This window comes from Eurytemora carolleeae, unplaced genomic scaffold (genome assembly GCF_000591075.1).
Source record: "Eurytemora carolleeae unplaced genomic scaffold, Eaff_2.0 scaffold210, whole genome shotgun sequence".
NCBI lineage: Eukaryota > Metazoa > Arthropoda > Copepoda > Calanoida > Temoridae > Eurytemora > Eurytemora carolleeae.
This window is the reverse complement of record NW_019396102.1, coordinates 133,043-147,159: the sequence shown is the minus strand read 5'-3', so window position 1 is coordinate 147,159 and position 14,117 is coordinate 133,043. Positions and strand designations below refer to the sequence as shown.

The 14,117-nt window shown below is 33.0% G+C and overlaps 1 protein-coding gene across 1 annotated transcript; it reads right to left on the bottom strand.

Annotated features, from left to right (window-relative positions):
• Positions 1-54: 54 nt before the first annotated feature.
• On the bottom strand, positions 55-12,506 carry LOC111694988 (uncharacterized). The gene is made up of 6 exons (XM_023464101.1): positions 12,354-12,506; positions 7,321-8,009; positions 3,666-3,744; positions 3,108-3,272; positions 2,878-2,995; positions 55-248 (listed from the first exon to the last, which is right to left on the bottom strand). Exons 1-6 carry the CDS (start codon positions 12,504-12,506, stop codon positions 157-159), a joined length of 1,296 nt encoding a protein of 431 aa, XP_023319869.1. The 3' UTR covers positions 55-156.
• Positions 12,507-14,117: the final 1,611 nt, after the last annotated feature.

Below are 14,117 nucleotides of genomic sequence, written 5' to 3'. Positions count from 1 at the left end.
CTGTACATAAACATTATCATATTCTTCCTTCTTCAATAGAGCAGCTTTCCAGGGATACTCTCCTGTACATAAACATTATAATATTCTTCCTTCTTCAATAGAGCAGCTTGCCAGGGATACTCTCCTGTACATAAACATTATCATATTCTTCCTTCTTCAATAGAGCAGCTTTCCAGGGATACTCTCCTGTACATAAACATTATCATATTCTTCCTTCTTCAATAGAGCAGCTTGCCAGGGATACTCTCCTGTACATAAACAGTTTATTTTCCTGCGCATATTGTACTTAGGGTACTCTATTGTACATATAATGTTTATTCTTCTGTACGATATTTTGTAAACAGTGCACATTTATAAATATAAATGAGGACTTTTCAAAAGCAAAATATTGTCAAAATTAAGACGACATTGAATTTATATTACCATTCCAGTTTAAAGGCAATGGAGGATTAAATATGAAAACAACGCGTCAACTTTATTCAAAATATAAAAATGAATAATGAAGCAAACATTTATTTGAAAAAAAAGGTTGTTTTAAATTTTACTCTGCTGTAGTAAACTTAAAAATAAAACAGACAATTTTATTCTCTTATGCGGCCGCCCAACCCATGCACCTATACTTTACTTTACTTTTACACATATTTCTTTAATTTCAACGTAAGCACATTTTTCAGTTTTCCAGTACATTTTCCAGTACATTTTCCAGTACATTTTCTAGTACATTTTCCAGTACATTTTCTAGTACATTTTCCAGTACATTTTCCAGTACATTTTCTAGTACATTTTCCAGTATATTTTCTAGTATATTTTCCAGTACATTTTCCAGTACATTTTCCAGTACATTTTCTAGTTCATTTTCCAGTATATTTTCCAGTACATTTTCCAGTACATTTTCCAGTACATTTTCCAGTACCCATTGACATTTTTTTGACAATGGAATTGGCATTACTAACCTCAAACTATTTTTAATCCCTCTCTCTGAAAATTTAAACCTTTGATATTTCCAACTTTGATCTTGGAGAATTGTACAGGGCGAACCAGCAAACTGTGGAATTGGAAGACGAATTTTAGATCCAATTTTTGACTTACTAGGTAGTCCAACCATATCACTCTTTAATTGTGATTTTAAAGCTATTAGTAAAAACACTAAATACACTTAAATATTCCTTCCATATCGTCTTCATCGTTCACAGTTTTCAGGCTTTTATTATATAGTTCCTCTACATTTTATTATATAGTTCCTCTACATTTTATTATATAGTTCCTCTACATTTATTATATAGTTCCTCTACATTTTATTTTATTGTTCCTCTACATTTTATTATATAGTTCCACTACATTTTATTATATAGTTCCTCTACATTTTATTATATAGTTCCACTACATTTTATTATATAGTTCCTCTACATTTTGAAGCTGGATAGATAAATCAACAAAATATTAGGAATTGGAGTCCAATCAATTTCTTTTAATTCATATATGTTTGTTAAATGAATATATATATATATATATATATATATGTGTATATGTTTGTTAAATGAATGGTGGATCGGAGGGTTTTACGAAATTATCCATTTTCCCTGGTCGGCTGGTATTGTAAGAACTTTAATTAAGATTTCGTTTAATTGCATTGCAAGTAATTAGGTCTTTTCAAGCACTCTATTACAGATAAAATCAACCCTCTATTCATTTATTAACCGTAATATATTGAATTTGACCAAACAAAATAGTAAAGGTTGATTATAAATCAACCTTAACTAATTCTATATATTATGGTTTAAATAAAATTAACTGAATCATATTATTTTAATCGTGGAAACCCATATTTTTTTATTTTTCATATTGATCAAAATTAGCATTATATCTGTTGTTTAAAAGAGATATGAAAAAATCTTCTTCAATTATGTTTAATCGAAAGATATCAACTTTCACTCAATAGAACACTATAACACAACAAATCTATGAAATTTCGATATTTCAAATTAAAATAACTCCGACCCAAGTTGTTGCAAAAATCTAAAGTTTCGATTTTAGTCATTCTTAATCATAAGTTTTTAAAAATGATAATCGATAATTCGAGAACGTGTTGCTGATTATGCAGCAAGTATTAATCATATCTAGTGGCATCCTTGAGGAAAAGTGGGTAAAGGATTTGAGACTTTGTAACAAACTCTAGTCTTTGTATTGTCCCAACTCTAGTCCTTGTATTGTCCCAACTCTAGTCCTTGTATTGTCCCAACTCTAGTCCTTGTATTGTCCCAACTCTAGTCCTTGTATTGTCCCAACTCTAGTCCTTGTATTGTCCCAACTCTAGTCCTTGTATTGTCCCAACTCTAGTCCTTGTATTGTCCCAACTCTAGTCCTTGTATTGTCCCAACTCTAGTCCTTGTATTGTCCCAACTCTAGTCCTTGTATTGTCCCAACTCTAGTCCTTGTATTGTCCCAACTCTAGTCCTTGTATTGTCCCAACTCTAGTCCTTGTATTGTCCCAACTCTAGTCCTTGTATTGTCCCAACTCTAGTCCTTGTATTGTCCCAACTCTAGTCCTTGTATTGTCCCAACTCTAGTCCTTGTATTGTCCCAACTCTAGTCCTTGTATTGTCCCAACTCTAGTCCTTGTATTGTCCCAACTCTAGTCCTTGTATTGTCCCAACTCTCCCAACCAAACGTCGTAGACTTTAGAGAAATCAAACTATGAAATATGTTATCTTAACTTATCTAAGTTTGAAATATTAAATGTTAGGTCGCTAAGATATTGGAATTCGAAAATTTAAGTTTGTGGCAAAAAGTCATTTCCTTTTGTATATTCCAATTAAACAATTCCTTAAAAATTACGTTAGTATTCCCTTTAATGAATAAAAAAAGTGTTAAACATACCGAACTCTGCATCCCCCTCCTGGAACTGAAAACTAGGATTATTTATCCTCTGAGCTGTTGATTGTGCGTTCCTCCGTCCACATTGTCCGAACCTACTGAACCCACCGGACCCGTCCACCTGGAGACAATAGGGTTTACTCCGATCCCGCAAACCACTCCCAACAATTTAGTAGTTTTGTTTAAAGCAGACACAAGAAATAATATTATCAAAGTTAAAAAGGGAAAAATACCTGGTTTGGTTGCTGTCTTGTATCTCTGATTGCTGAGTCTGTGTTGTAGAGTTCATTATAATCAATTCCGTCCTGTATTCTACAGCAAACATAACCTGAGTTTGGTCCTCCACACGTGGGAGGACGGTATCCTGTAGGTCCGAAGGGTTCACCAGCATAAGACCTCTAAAATTTAGAATTGGATCCAGAAAATGTCACATGATTTATATAAATTTAATTTCAAATATTGTTTTTTATATTATTTTTAAAGCTATCGTCTTTTTCCCAAAGTATGATTTTCAAACTATGAATTCTGTTAGATCATCCAAACTATGAATTCTGTTAGATCATCCAAACTATGTTTAAACAATAAAAGTTGTCCACCATCAGGTTGCAAAGATATAGGGATTAGAAAATTTGTTTTGTAGAAAAGACTCTATTCGTTTGTTATTTCTCTACCGAGCATATAATGGAACATATTTTTTGTGATTAAAAACTAAATCAACGGGTTCAAAGATTTCAAACAACAATTTTAAAGATCAATTTGCATTAAAATCTAATTCTAAAAAGATCTCATACCTCCTCTGCAACAATATCTTCTCTTCTCTGGCGAACCTGTCCTACGGAATCATCTCCTAGTCCATCTCTCAGCTCGGAGCTAAACAAAACCCGTTTACAAAATTGTAAATTGTTTGTGTGAACTGAAGTATTCTACTCTAAAGACAAGATTCAATATACAGTAAGGTTTCCTGCTCCTATAACACTCTTCACCACTAGAAACTTTTCAAATATTTCTGAAAGATTTATAAACAATCTCATACACACATACCACCAAACAAATCAACAAACAAACAGTGACACAGAAATGTTTTTGTAATTTAATTCTCAGAGTTTAAATAAAATTGGAAAAACAATTAAACGAGCAGAATACCAAATAAGATTGTGTAGGACGAATCAGTATAGCAAAGAAAATTACTGATTCACTTCATGAATTTAAAGAATTTGTCCAGAGCTGGGAACTTTAGAATGGTGGATATCAGGATTAATGCTTAATCCTCTCTTTTTGCTAATCTCTAGACTAACAAAATCTCGAGATTATGTTTGTCTCGAGATTAAATATTTAGATCAACAAAGGAATTGAGTTTTTTCCAGAAACTCGAATTTTCTAATCTCTGTATCGTTGGAAGCTGATCGTGTAAACCTTTAATATTTCAAACTGATATTATTTGATCTATAACAATTCATAGTTTGAAATATCTAAGGTCTAAAACATTTGGTTGCAAAGATATAGGGAATAGAAAAATTGAGTTTGTGAAAAAGACTCAATTTCTTTGATTCTAGGAACGCCAGATTTGTTGGTTTTCTTGACTGGAAGGACCTTCACTTAATTTCTCACCCATTTCTTTATTAATACAATAGTTATATTGGTTAAAAAAGAATCTTAGACGTATTATTAAATATCTTTCTTCGCCGATTAATTTACAAAATGGCCGACAACAAATTCTTAATTTGTTAGAAATTGCAGATTTCTCTCATGGGATAGAATTTATTTTCAAGGCTGTCATTAATCAATACAATTTACGAACTATTTTGCTGCACTCTCATTGGAGAAAACAATGTACGGATATCCAAAGAGAGAGAAAAAGAGTGGATTAGGGACTAAAATTAAAAGTTTCCACAGTGGATATCCGGATTAAGCAGTCGGGATTTAAGGTTATCCATTATAAAGTTCCCAGCTCTGTACTCTCTTTGAATTCGAACTCTCTTTAAGATAATAAAGCACTGAGGAAAATGTGGGACCTCGTTAAATTACCATAATCCAGCCATAATTAGCTATTAGCGCTAGAATTAGTGTTAGGCTCACAATAGGTTGTTTACACTACACAGGTTTATCATCTAATCCATAGTTTATAAACACATTATGAAATAAATGCAATAATTTTCGGATATACAGATATATTAAAATATTTATAAATTTATGAAAAAAATTATTTCTAAATATAAAAAAATATATTTCTAGATATATGAAAATATATATTCTTGTTTATGTAAATTTAACAACTAAATAACAACTCTTAGTGTTGGATAAAATCAATTTGAATTCGATTTAACATTTCTATACAATATCATTAATCACTCAAATATTCATCATAGATAGTTTCCTCACAGAAACTAAACATGCCTTATCTGATGATCTCCTTTCCAATCCATCTATTCACTCCATTTCCCTTGCTCCTCTATTCTTAATTCTTGATTCTCTTCTCTTGTCCCTCTAATCAACAATAATCCCTCTATTCCCCTCATTTCCTTTGCTCCTCCATTTTTATTTTTCATTCTCTTCTCTAGCCCTGTAGTAAATGCCCTACTTTTAAAACTGCTTTTAGACCCGTATCAATTCAGGTACAACTCGTAAACTTTTAATACCAAACACGGGCGCAATCTCAAAGGCTTCAATGTCAACATGGACAACTGGTACGATCTCAAAGCCTTTAATGTCAACAGGGATACAAGCACGTGAACTAGCAATGCCAAACCAATGGGCACAATCTCAGAGGCTTCAATGTCAACAATCACACATGCACGTAAACTAGCAATGCCAAACCAATAGGCAGGATCTCAGAGGCTTCAATGTCAACAGGGACACACGCACGTAAACTAGCAATGCCAAACCGATGGGCAGGATCTCAGAGGCTTCAATATCAACAGGGACACAAGCACGTAAACTAGCAATGCCAAACCAATGGGCACAATCTCAGAGGCTTCAATGTCAACAGGGACACAAGCACATAAACTAGTAACCAATGGGCACGATCTCAAAGGCTTCAATGTCAACAATCACACAAGCACGTAAACTACTAATGCCAAACCAATGGGCACAATATCAGAGGCTTCAATGTCAACAGGGATACAAGCACATTAACTAGCAATGCTTCCAACTAAATATATTTGATGTTTCTATGTTACAAGTTAAGGTATACAACGTAATTAAGCTAATCATGTTACGTAGTTTTTTTACTGAGTTAAGATAAATCATTCTATGAGTTTTACGTAGCTAGTTACAGTGTGGATAATCAATGATTTACAACGTAATTCAGGTTTACATATATATTGTTACACGATATTTATTACAGTCCCACCAATCAACAATAATCCCTCTATTCCCTCCATTTCCTTTGATGCTCCATTTTTATTTCTTCATCTCTTCTCTAGTCCCTCTAATCAACATTAATCCCTCTATTCCATCCCTTTTCTTTTGATGCTCCATTCTTATTTCTTCATTCTCTTCTCTAGTCAACAATAATCCCTCTATTCCCTCCGTTTCCTTTGATGCTCCATTCTTTTTTCTTCATTCTCTTCTCTATTCCCTCTAGTCAACAATAATCCCTCTATTCCATCCATTTCCCTTGCTCCTCTATTCTTAGTCCTTGATTCTCTTCTCTAGTCCCTCTAATCAACAATAATCCCTCTATTCCATCAATTTCCCTAGCTCCTCTATTCTTAATTCTTGATTCTCTTCTCTAGTCCCTCTAGTCATCAATAATCCCTCTATTCCATCCATTTCTCTTGATCCTCTATTCTTAGTCCTTGATTCTCTTTTCTTGTCTAACTTATCAACACTAATCCACTATTATCATCCCTCTGGTCCTACCTTACCAACCCTATGATCCTCCCTTCCTGTCGTCCTATTACATTCCCTTCTAATCCCCCTGATCCTCCCTTCGTGTCGTCCTATTACATTCCCCTCTAATCCCCCTGATCCTCCCTTCTCAAACCATTGATCCTTTCTTCTCAACCCCCTGATCCTCTCTTTTCAACCCCTGATCCTACCTTTACAACATTATGATCCTCCCTTTACAACACCCGGATCCTACCTTCTCAATCCCCTGATCCTCTTTTCCAATCCCTCTGATCTTCCCCTCTCAACCCCCTGATCCTCCCTTCCCAACCCCCTGTCCTCCCTTCCCAACCCCCGGTCCTCCTTTCCCAACCCCCTGTCCTCCCATCCCAATCCCCCGATCCTCCCTTCCCAAGCCCCTGTCCTCCCTTCTCTACTCTCCATTTCGTACTCCTTGTCCTCCTATTATATTTCCTTCTTAACACCCTGATACTCCCTTCCCAACCCACTTATCCACTTTTCTGTACTCCTATTATATTCCCTTCTCTTTGCCAATTCACATACCCATTTTATTCCATTCTCATGCAATACTTCATTCCCATTCTAATATTTACTTACTTTTCTATGTTTCCTTCTGCAGAAATGTTTGAGTTTGTATTCTTCACCCTTGGATCTATAAGAGAACCATAATCTCGGTTTAGTGCTCCAGGTACAAGGTTTAGTGCTCCAGGTACTAGGTTCTGTACTCTTACCACTAGGTTCCTAGGACACAACGCTGCTGAAACACAATAGCATTCATCAATCCTTCCTTCCCGCACTGATCTTGTCTGCGACGTGAAACTGCTGCTTAGCTCTTGGTTGAATCCATTAGAGTTGGAGGAATCGGAAACAAATGATTGTGTTGCTCCAATACTAGCTTTAGAAGACGAGATTGAACCTAAACTGTATCCAGGACTAGGAGCAGAATATGTTGAACCAACAGCTGGAGCTCGATAAGAGGAGCTAGTAGAGGGCTTTTTGTATACAGGTCGTGCTTTAGGTGTTCCGTAGGACGCAGACGGAGCTCCATAGGATGGACTTGGGGCTCCATAGGATGGACTTGGGGCTCCATAGGATGGAATCGGAGCTCCATATGATGAAGAAGGGGCTCCGTAACTTGATTTAGGAGCGGACAAACTGGATCTTTTATTAGAATATGTAAAGGATGGTATATACTGCTGGTCCAGGGTTAGAGCAGGAACAGGGTCTCCGATAGGAACTACTTGTACAGGTTGAACGTACTTTAAAGAGTCCAACCTGTCTCCGCACTGAAACAAGAATGGATCAGAAAATAATTCTTTTACAAACAAATGAATTGAGTTTAAAGTTTAAACTGTTCTCCTTTCAAGAAATAAATCCTTCAAAAGCAGAGTAAACAGTTCAAACCTATTTAAACATTCGTATTTCCTACAAACACTTCTTTATCCTTTATTAAATACAAGATTCACAGATTAAACAGATGATACATATGTAAACAATTCAAACCTATTTAAAACATTCGTATTTCCTACCAACACTTCTTTATCCTTTATTAAATACAAGATTCACAGATTAAACAGATAATCCATATGTAAAGATGTAGTTGTTGCAATTATTACATTTCATTAATTTCTCCTCGCTATATGTCTGTGGGAGGGTGACTAACGGAGAGGATTTAAGCTAAGAACAAAGATAACCTAGAGAAGAGAAAAAATATCTCTGTTATCGTGTGTATCCTATCTTTTAAACATTGCTTTTACATAAAGAGAAGATAATCCATATATTCAATGTATAGTGTTCAGAGAGCTTCTAAGAGTTGAAATCTATTTTTTTCTCAATATTTTCTGCGTTACATTTTGAGTTTATTTAAATAAATTATTTGAATATGTATAGTCTAGTATCATACTATCATCATTTCAAATGATTCGCTATTGACATGTCAGATTTTTTGATCAAGTATGAATTTGATATCCATTTTTTTTTTGAAACTGATTTTGTTCATTTGTGTAACTTGCGCATTTCTTGTTTCAAAAATATAGGTTTAGACGCCTCAAGCTAGATATATCATCAGAATTAAACACGTTAAAGCTAGAGATATCATCAGAATTAAACACTTGAAAGCTAGAGATATCATCAGAATTAAACACTTGAAAGCTAGAAAAATGACGTTGTATTCAAGATCATTAATGACATGAAGGTTTCAAGGGTACATACCAGATTTTAAATGAAGGGTAACATGATATTACAAATACAGTCCCTTTAATACTTTACAGCTTGAATGTAACCCCCCCCCCCTTCTTGGTTCTATATCTCCTTGGAATGAAGCAAGGTTAAGACTAATGAAGACTGCAATAATTGGGTTGGACAGTCAACGAATGGTTTAGGTTGGATCTCTCTAGTCGCAGAGAACAAATTGTTGGGATCAAATATATATCCTAGTCAACTTCCATTATATAAACAACTAGAAATGCATAAGCATAGTTATTCAACGCTATAGGTTTACTTGCAAAATCATTTTAAAGCTGAAAAAATAATCTAAATTATAAAACCAACTTGTCTAACTTAAATCGTTTACATAGTTTATATCTTTTTATATATTGATTGATATTAAAGTTTAAACCAGGGGACATTTTTTGATGAATATGCTCAAACCTATCTTGCACCAGTCCTAGAGTTTGTTTTTAAATTGAAAGTTTTTCCATAACGTTCAAACTCATTCAGATTTTTTTCTGTGCAAAAAATCGTCAAAGTAAATCAAGATAGGTATCAAAATATCTGATTGAAACACTAAAAGTACAGAAACGTTGAAATCTTAAACTTCTATTAAACATTAAACAAATCATACAAGTAAAAAACGGTTGAAAACGGTTTTAGTCTTTGATCAAACAATTTTTCAAACATTGAAAAACGAAATATTGAAAAATCAACCTATATATGATTCATTTTTTTAAAATATATTTTGTTAATCACTAATTGAGTTATTATTTTTTTCTTTAATGAATATTGATACTTTTTTTTTTGATGGTGCAAAAAGGTTTAATATTTTCTATGAAATAGTTTCACCCTGTTTTATAAACTAGCCTGGGAACACAGCGTTGCCCAAGTAACTCATAGTTACTCCCACCGTTTACCCGCACTTGGTCGTAAATTACGATCTTAGCTACTCAACTAAGAATCTCAAAACCAAGCTAAGAACATCCCCATGGTTCTCCCGAGTTTCTCAATTCGAGGCAAATCAGTCCAGGGGTCCATCAGTTATGATCGGAAATACAAACAAGCAAGCAAACAAACAGAGATTACTACTTTATATTTCTAGATGTCTATTCTTTAAATCTGTATTATCATTTCTTTAGAACTGGTGATTAAGTATGTATTATGGAAGGAAAGTATCTATAGACATAATGTAGCACTTATGAAATTGAATTCTTCGGCCCGTGAATCCTCAAACCATTAAATATTCTTTACTACCATATATACACATACATATACTTAACCATAGACAGAGAGTACATTTACTTCTACTCTCATAAATAATAGTTTTTTTCCTGTTTAACCCCTTTCTTCTAGTTCCAGTTCCTTCTCCCAGGATTAATTTCTTTCCGGAGATAAACAGATGATCAATCCGTTCTTACTCTGTAGTTTGGACAAGTACCTCGAGGCTTCATATTGTAAAAACTAACTTTACTCTTATCTTTTGGAACTCTCAGAATAGAATTTACATTTAAAAGTGATCCTTTATTTCAAAAGCTTTACAACGATGCCCTTTAAAACTTTGTCAGAGAAAAAATGAAGAAGATTTTAATGTTTTTATTCTGAAAATTGATTCTTTTTAATGATGGTCTCCCTGAAAAAGTGAGTTAAATTGAAAGTATTCAACACGTTTCTTCTCTCTCAGTGTGAAGTATACCGTTGTGAATCGGGTTTGCATCTCTTTAATTAAAGGGGTTACTTAAAGGGACTGAAAAGGAAAAATGAAAATTAACTACAGATTACTCAGGGTACTAGATTACTCAGGGTACTAGATTAACTATAGATTACTTAAAGCTAATCACTTTAGCTCTTGATCGCGACCCATGAAAGTTCTATCTGATGTTCCTGTCTCGAGAAATTGATATAAAACTGTGTCAAATTTATACGAAAATCCATATCTTTACAATTTTGTATAGAAATAGTAGGTTTAACAGAATATTAAGCAAATATGCAACCAATCTGAAAACAAAAAATATCCAAGAGAAACCTAATTGTAACATAAGTTTTATCCAATTATTGTTTTATAATTTTTATTTTTATTTTTAATAGATATAATTGATAATATTATTTAAAAGTCCGTATTACGTCACTAGAACTCCCACCAAAGGAAGTGCAGTATAGTGGTCACGTTCACGTATCTCTGTCTGTATCACGTGACCATTATACTGCACTCTAATTCAGATAGAACTTTCATGGGTCGCGATCAAGAGCTGAATTGATTAGCTTTCATTAATCATTTTTCCTTTACAGCCTTTTTAAGTTTCGATCTATGTGTAGAACTTGAATGATTAAATTCACTTCTTTTATTTAAAAATTATATTTTTCTTACTTTTCTAATCCTATTAACAACTGTAAGGGTTAAATAAAATGGGTTAATCAAGATATCTTTGCAAACACGTTGAAGCTGTGTTTATATTTTTATTTATAAGAAACTGATTACTATCCCCAAACTGTTATTTTTCAATTCTGATCTCATTTGGAATCTGATGTAGATAGGCATTATTCTGATAAATCATTTAGTCAAAGTTTTAAACATCCAAAGGTTGCAAAGATATAGGGATTACAAATTTAGAGTTTGAGGCGTGATATCAGTTCCTGTACAATAAGAACCAAAAAACACTGTGGATTGATTAAGTGTATTTGATGTTGCTACNTGAAAGTATAATTTTAAACTGTGTGTGTACTGTGTACAACTTAAGTACACAAAGATTGGTTTACATATGTCAAACCTAAAAGAAAACTGTTTTGCAAAATTAAGATTTTGAAAAAAAAAACTATTTCTGGGTCTGAATATTAAAAACACGTTCTTGCATATTTAATTCGAAACACAGTGTATATATATTTGGTTTGTCCGTTGGTTTGTGTGTTTGTATATTCTAATAAACGTGAAACAGTCATATTGTTGAGGTGCAACATTTTTGTGGTAATCCACATGTCTACAGGAAAGGTTTGCCATGCTGTTATTTAAAGGTCTCAACCTCTCAAACAAAAATCGATAAGAATTTTGCCAATTAATTTCAGGAAAGAGTTGCGACACTTCAAAGCTGGCCCTGTCTTAGCAGGTGAATCTTTAATTGTGGGCCGGTCAAAATAAAAATTGTTGCATCAAAATAATAATTATATAATATATTCTGAAACTATAACGCACTTGTTTATAGCTTTCGTTTAAAAGTGAGTAAGTGGCAAAATGTCCAATTTTTGTGGGTTACCAATAAACAGTAGAATTAATGTCGTCTTATTTCTTTCTGTTAATTTGAAATGTCGCATGGGGTTTAAATTTTCTAAAAATTTCTAGAAATGTTCTTGTTTACCAGGGATATTTAACTGATAAATCAGGTAAATATATGTATATAGATATAAAACAACACTAAATTAATACTTACATCCATTAATCCAAGTTCACATAATTTCTCCTTTAGAAAACGTCCCTCGATCAGCTCATCTTGCTGATCTGATATTGATCCTTCCTGTCCAAATACTCCGAGCACTAGGAGGAACAGGACGCACTGTACAGTCTCCGTATACCACAAGATCATGTCTGCAATAAGTTGAATAATTAAATATTTTTTCTCGCAAAACTTTTTTAGATTCACAACATTCACTTGATAGCATACACATGATTTACATGAACATGTTTCAGATAAATAGTAAACTATTTAAATATAAAAGATTCTGAGGCTCACTAGTAAATATCTTATTTCAAGATTAAATTTTGATTTGTACTTAACCTTAACCTTATTAATTTAAGCAAATGTTTTTTTTAACACCTATTTCATGTTTTAGATTCAAGTCACAACGATCGCTGTAATGATATAAGTTAAAACCAAGTATTAAATAGTTTGTATAGTCTATAGATTACTAAACTATTTAAGTCTCCAGTAAGTATTCAACACTGAGGAGTAATCTCTATACTAGGAGTAGAGTCTAGTGTATACAAGAATGGTTTAGGGTTCAATACTGACAAGGATACGTGAACCTAGAGCGCGCTCCTTCCGTAAAACCAAGAGACGACAAGGTAGCAGGAACTAAAGTATATTATGTCAACCAAGGATCTCTCTTAAGGATAGGCAATGTGTCAGGCACTAAAGTGTAGGATCTTAACCAAGGATATATAATAACAGTAAGTAGTATATTATGTCAACCAAGGATCTCTCTTAAGGATAGACAATGTGTCAGGCACTAAAGTGTAGGATCTTAACCAAGGATATATAATAACAGTAAGTAGTATATTATGTCAACCAAGGATCTCTCTTAAGGATAGACAATGTGTCAGGCACTAAAGTGTAGGATCTTATCCAAGGATATTTAATAGCAGTAAGTAGTAAGTAAGTAATTATTTCTTTATGAAATATAATAAAAACATACAAAATTAAGTGTTTCATGAGAAAATATCTTAAAAGCTCCAAAAATAGAGGTTTTGGGAATATTTCCCCCCATTCTAAAAAAATATAGAAAATAGAAATTAAAGAGAAAGGAAAAGGAAAGTTACATATTTATTGTTTACCTTATATTTGATATAAACTGTTGGTGAATTGTTAGTATTTTTTGACGATGAACTAAAAACTTTTAGAAATAAAAATGATAGATTTATTTGTAATGTTAAAAAGAAATTCTAAATAAGCATTATGGGGTGTGAAAAAGATATAGGTTCTACGCTTAACGGGCATTTTAAGCATCTTTTTAATTCGTGCCGATTTTTGACATCCTTTATATTTGATTATATCTTTAAATTGTTTTAATCTTTTTAGCCTTTTCTTTGTAAAATCGTCTTTGCTTTCTTCGATTCTTTTGCAAACATAGCATGTGTTAGAATTAAAACATTGGTTCAACAGATAAAAATCTTAAATCAAATTCTTTTTAATATTAGAAATAAGATTGATATTTGAAAGCTTAGAAAAGTGTGCCGTTTTTATTCATACCATATTTTAGGGAATTTGTGAGGAGTAAGCAGTACAATTTTAATACCATCGAAATCTTTCTCTGATCAAGTATCTATAAGATATCCATGTTTTTTTTTTCTTTAAAATGTTTCTCTGCGAACGTGACTTGCTCATTTCTCGCTTCTATTTTACAGTCATAAGTTATTGGTTCCGTTTATTTTTGAGTTATCCGTGAATTTATTCTTCTAGTTTTCAATCCTTAAAACA

What these genes read in the sequence shown, in the direction of transcription:
- LOC111694988 (XM_023464101.1), bottom strand. Translation starts at nt 12,506, where the DNA reads ATGATCTTGTGGTATACGGAGACTGTACAGTGCGTCCTGTTCCTCCTA. An exon ending in GTGAACTTGGATTAATGGAT is followed by an intron (nt 8,010 to 12,353) that starts GTAAGTATTAAT and finishes TTCTTGTTTCAG; the next exon opens with TGCGGAGACAGGTTGGACTC. An exon ending in GCAGAAGGAAACATAGAAAA is followed by an intron (nt 3,745 to 7,320) that starts GTAAGTAAATAT and finishes GGTTTTGTTTAG; the next exon opens with CTCCGAGCTGAGAGATGGAC.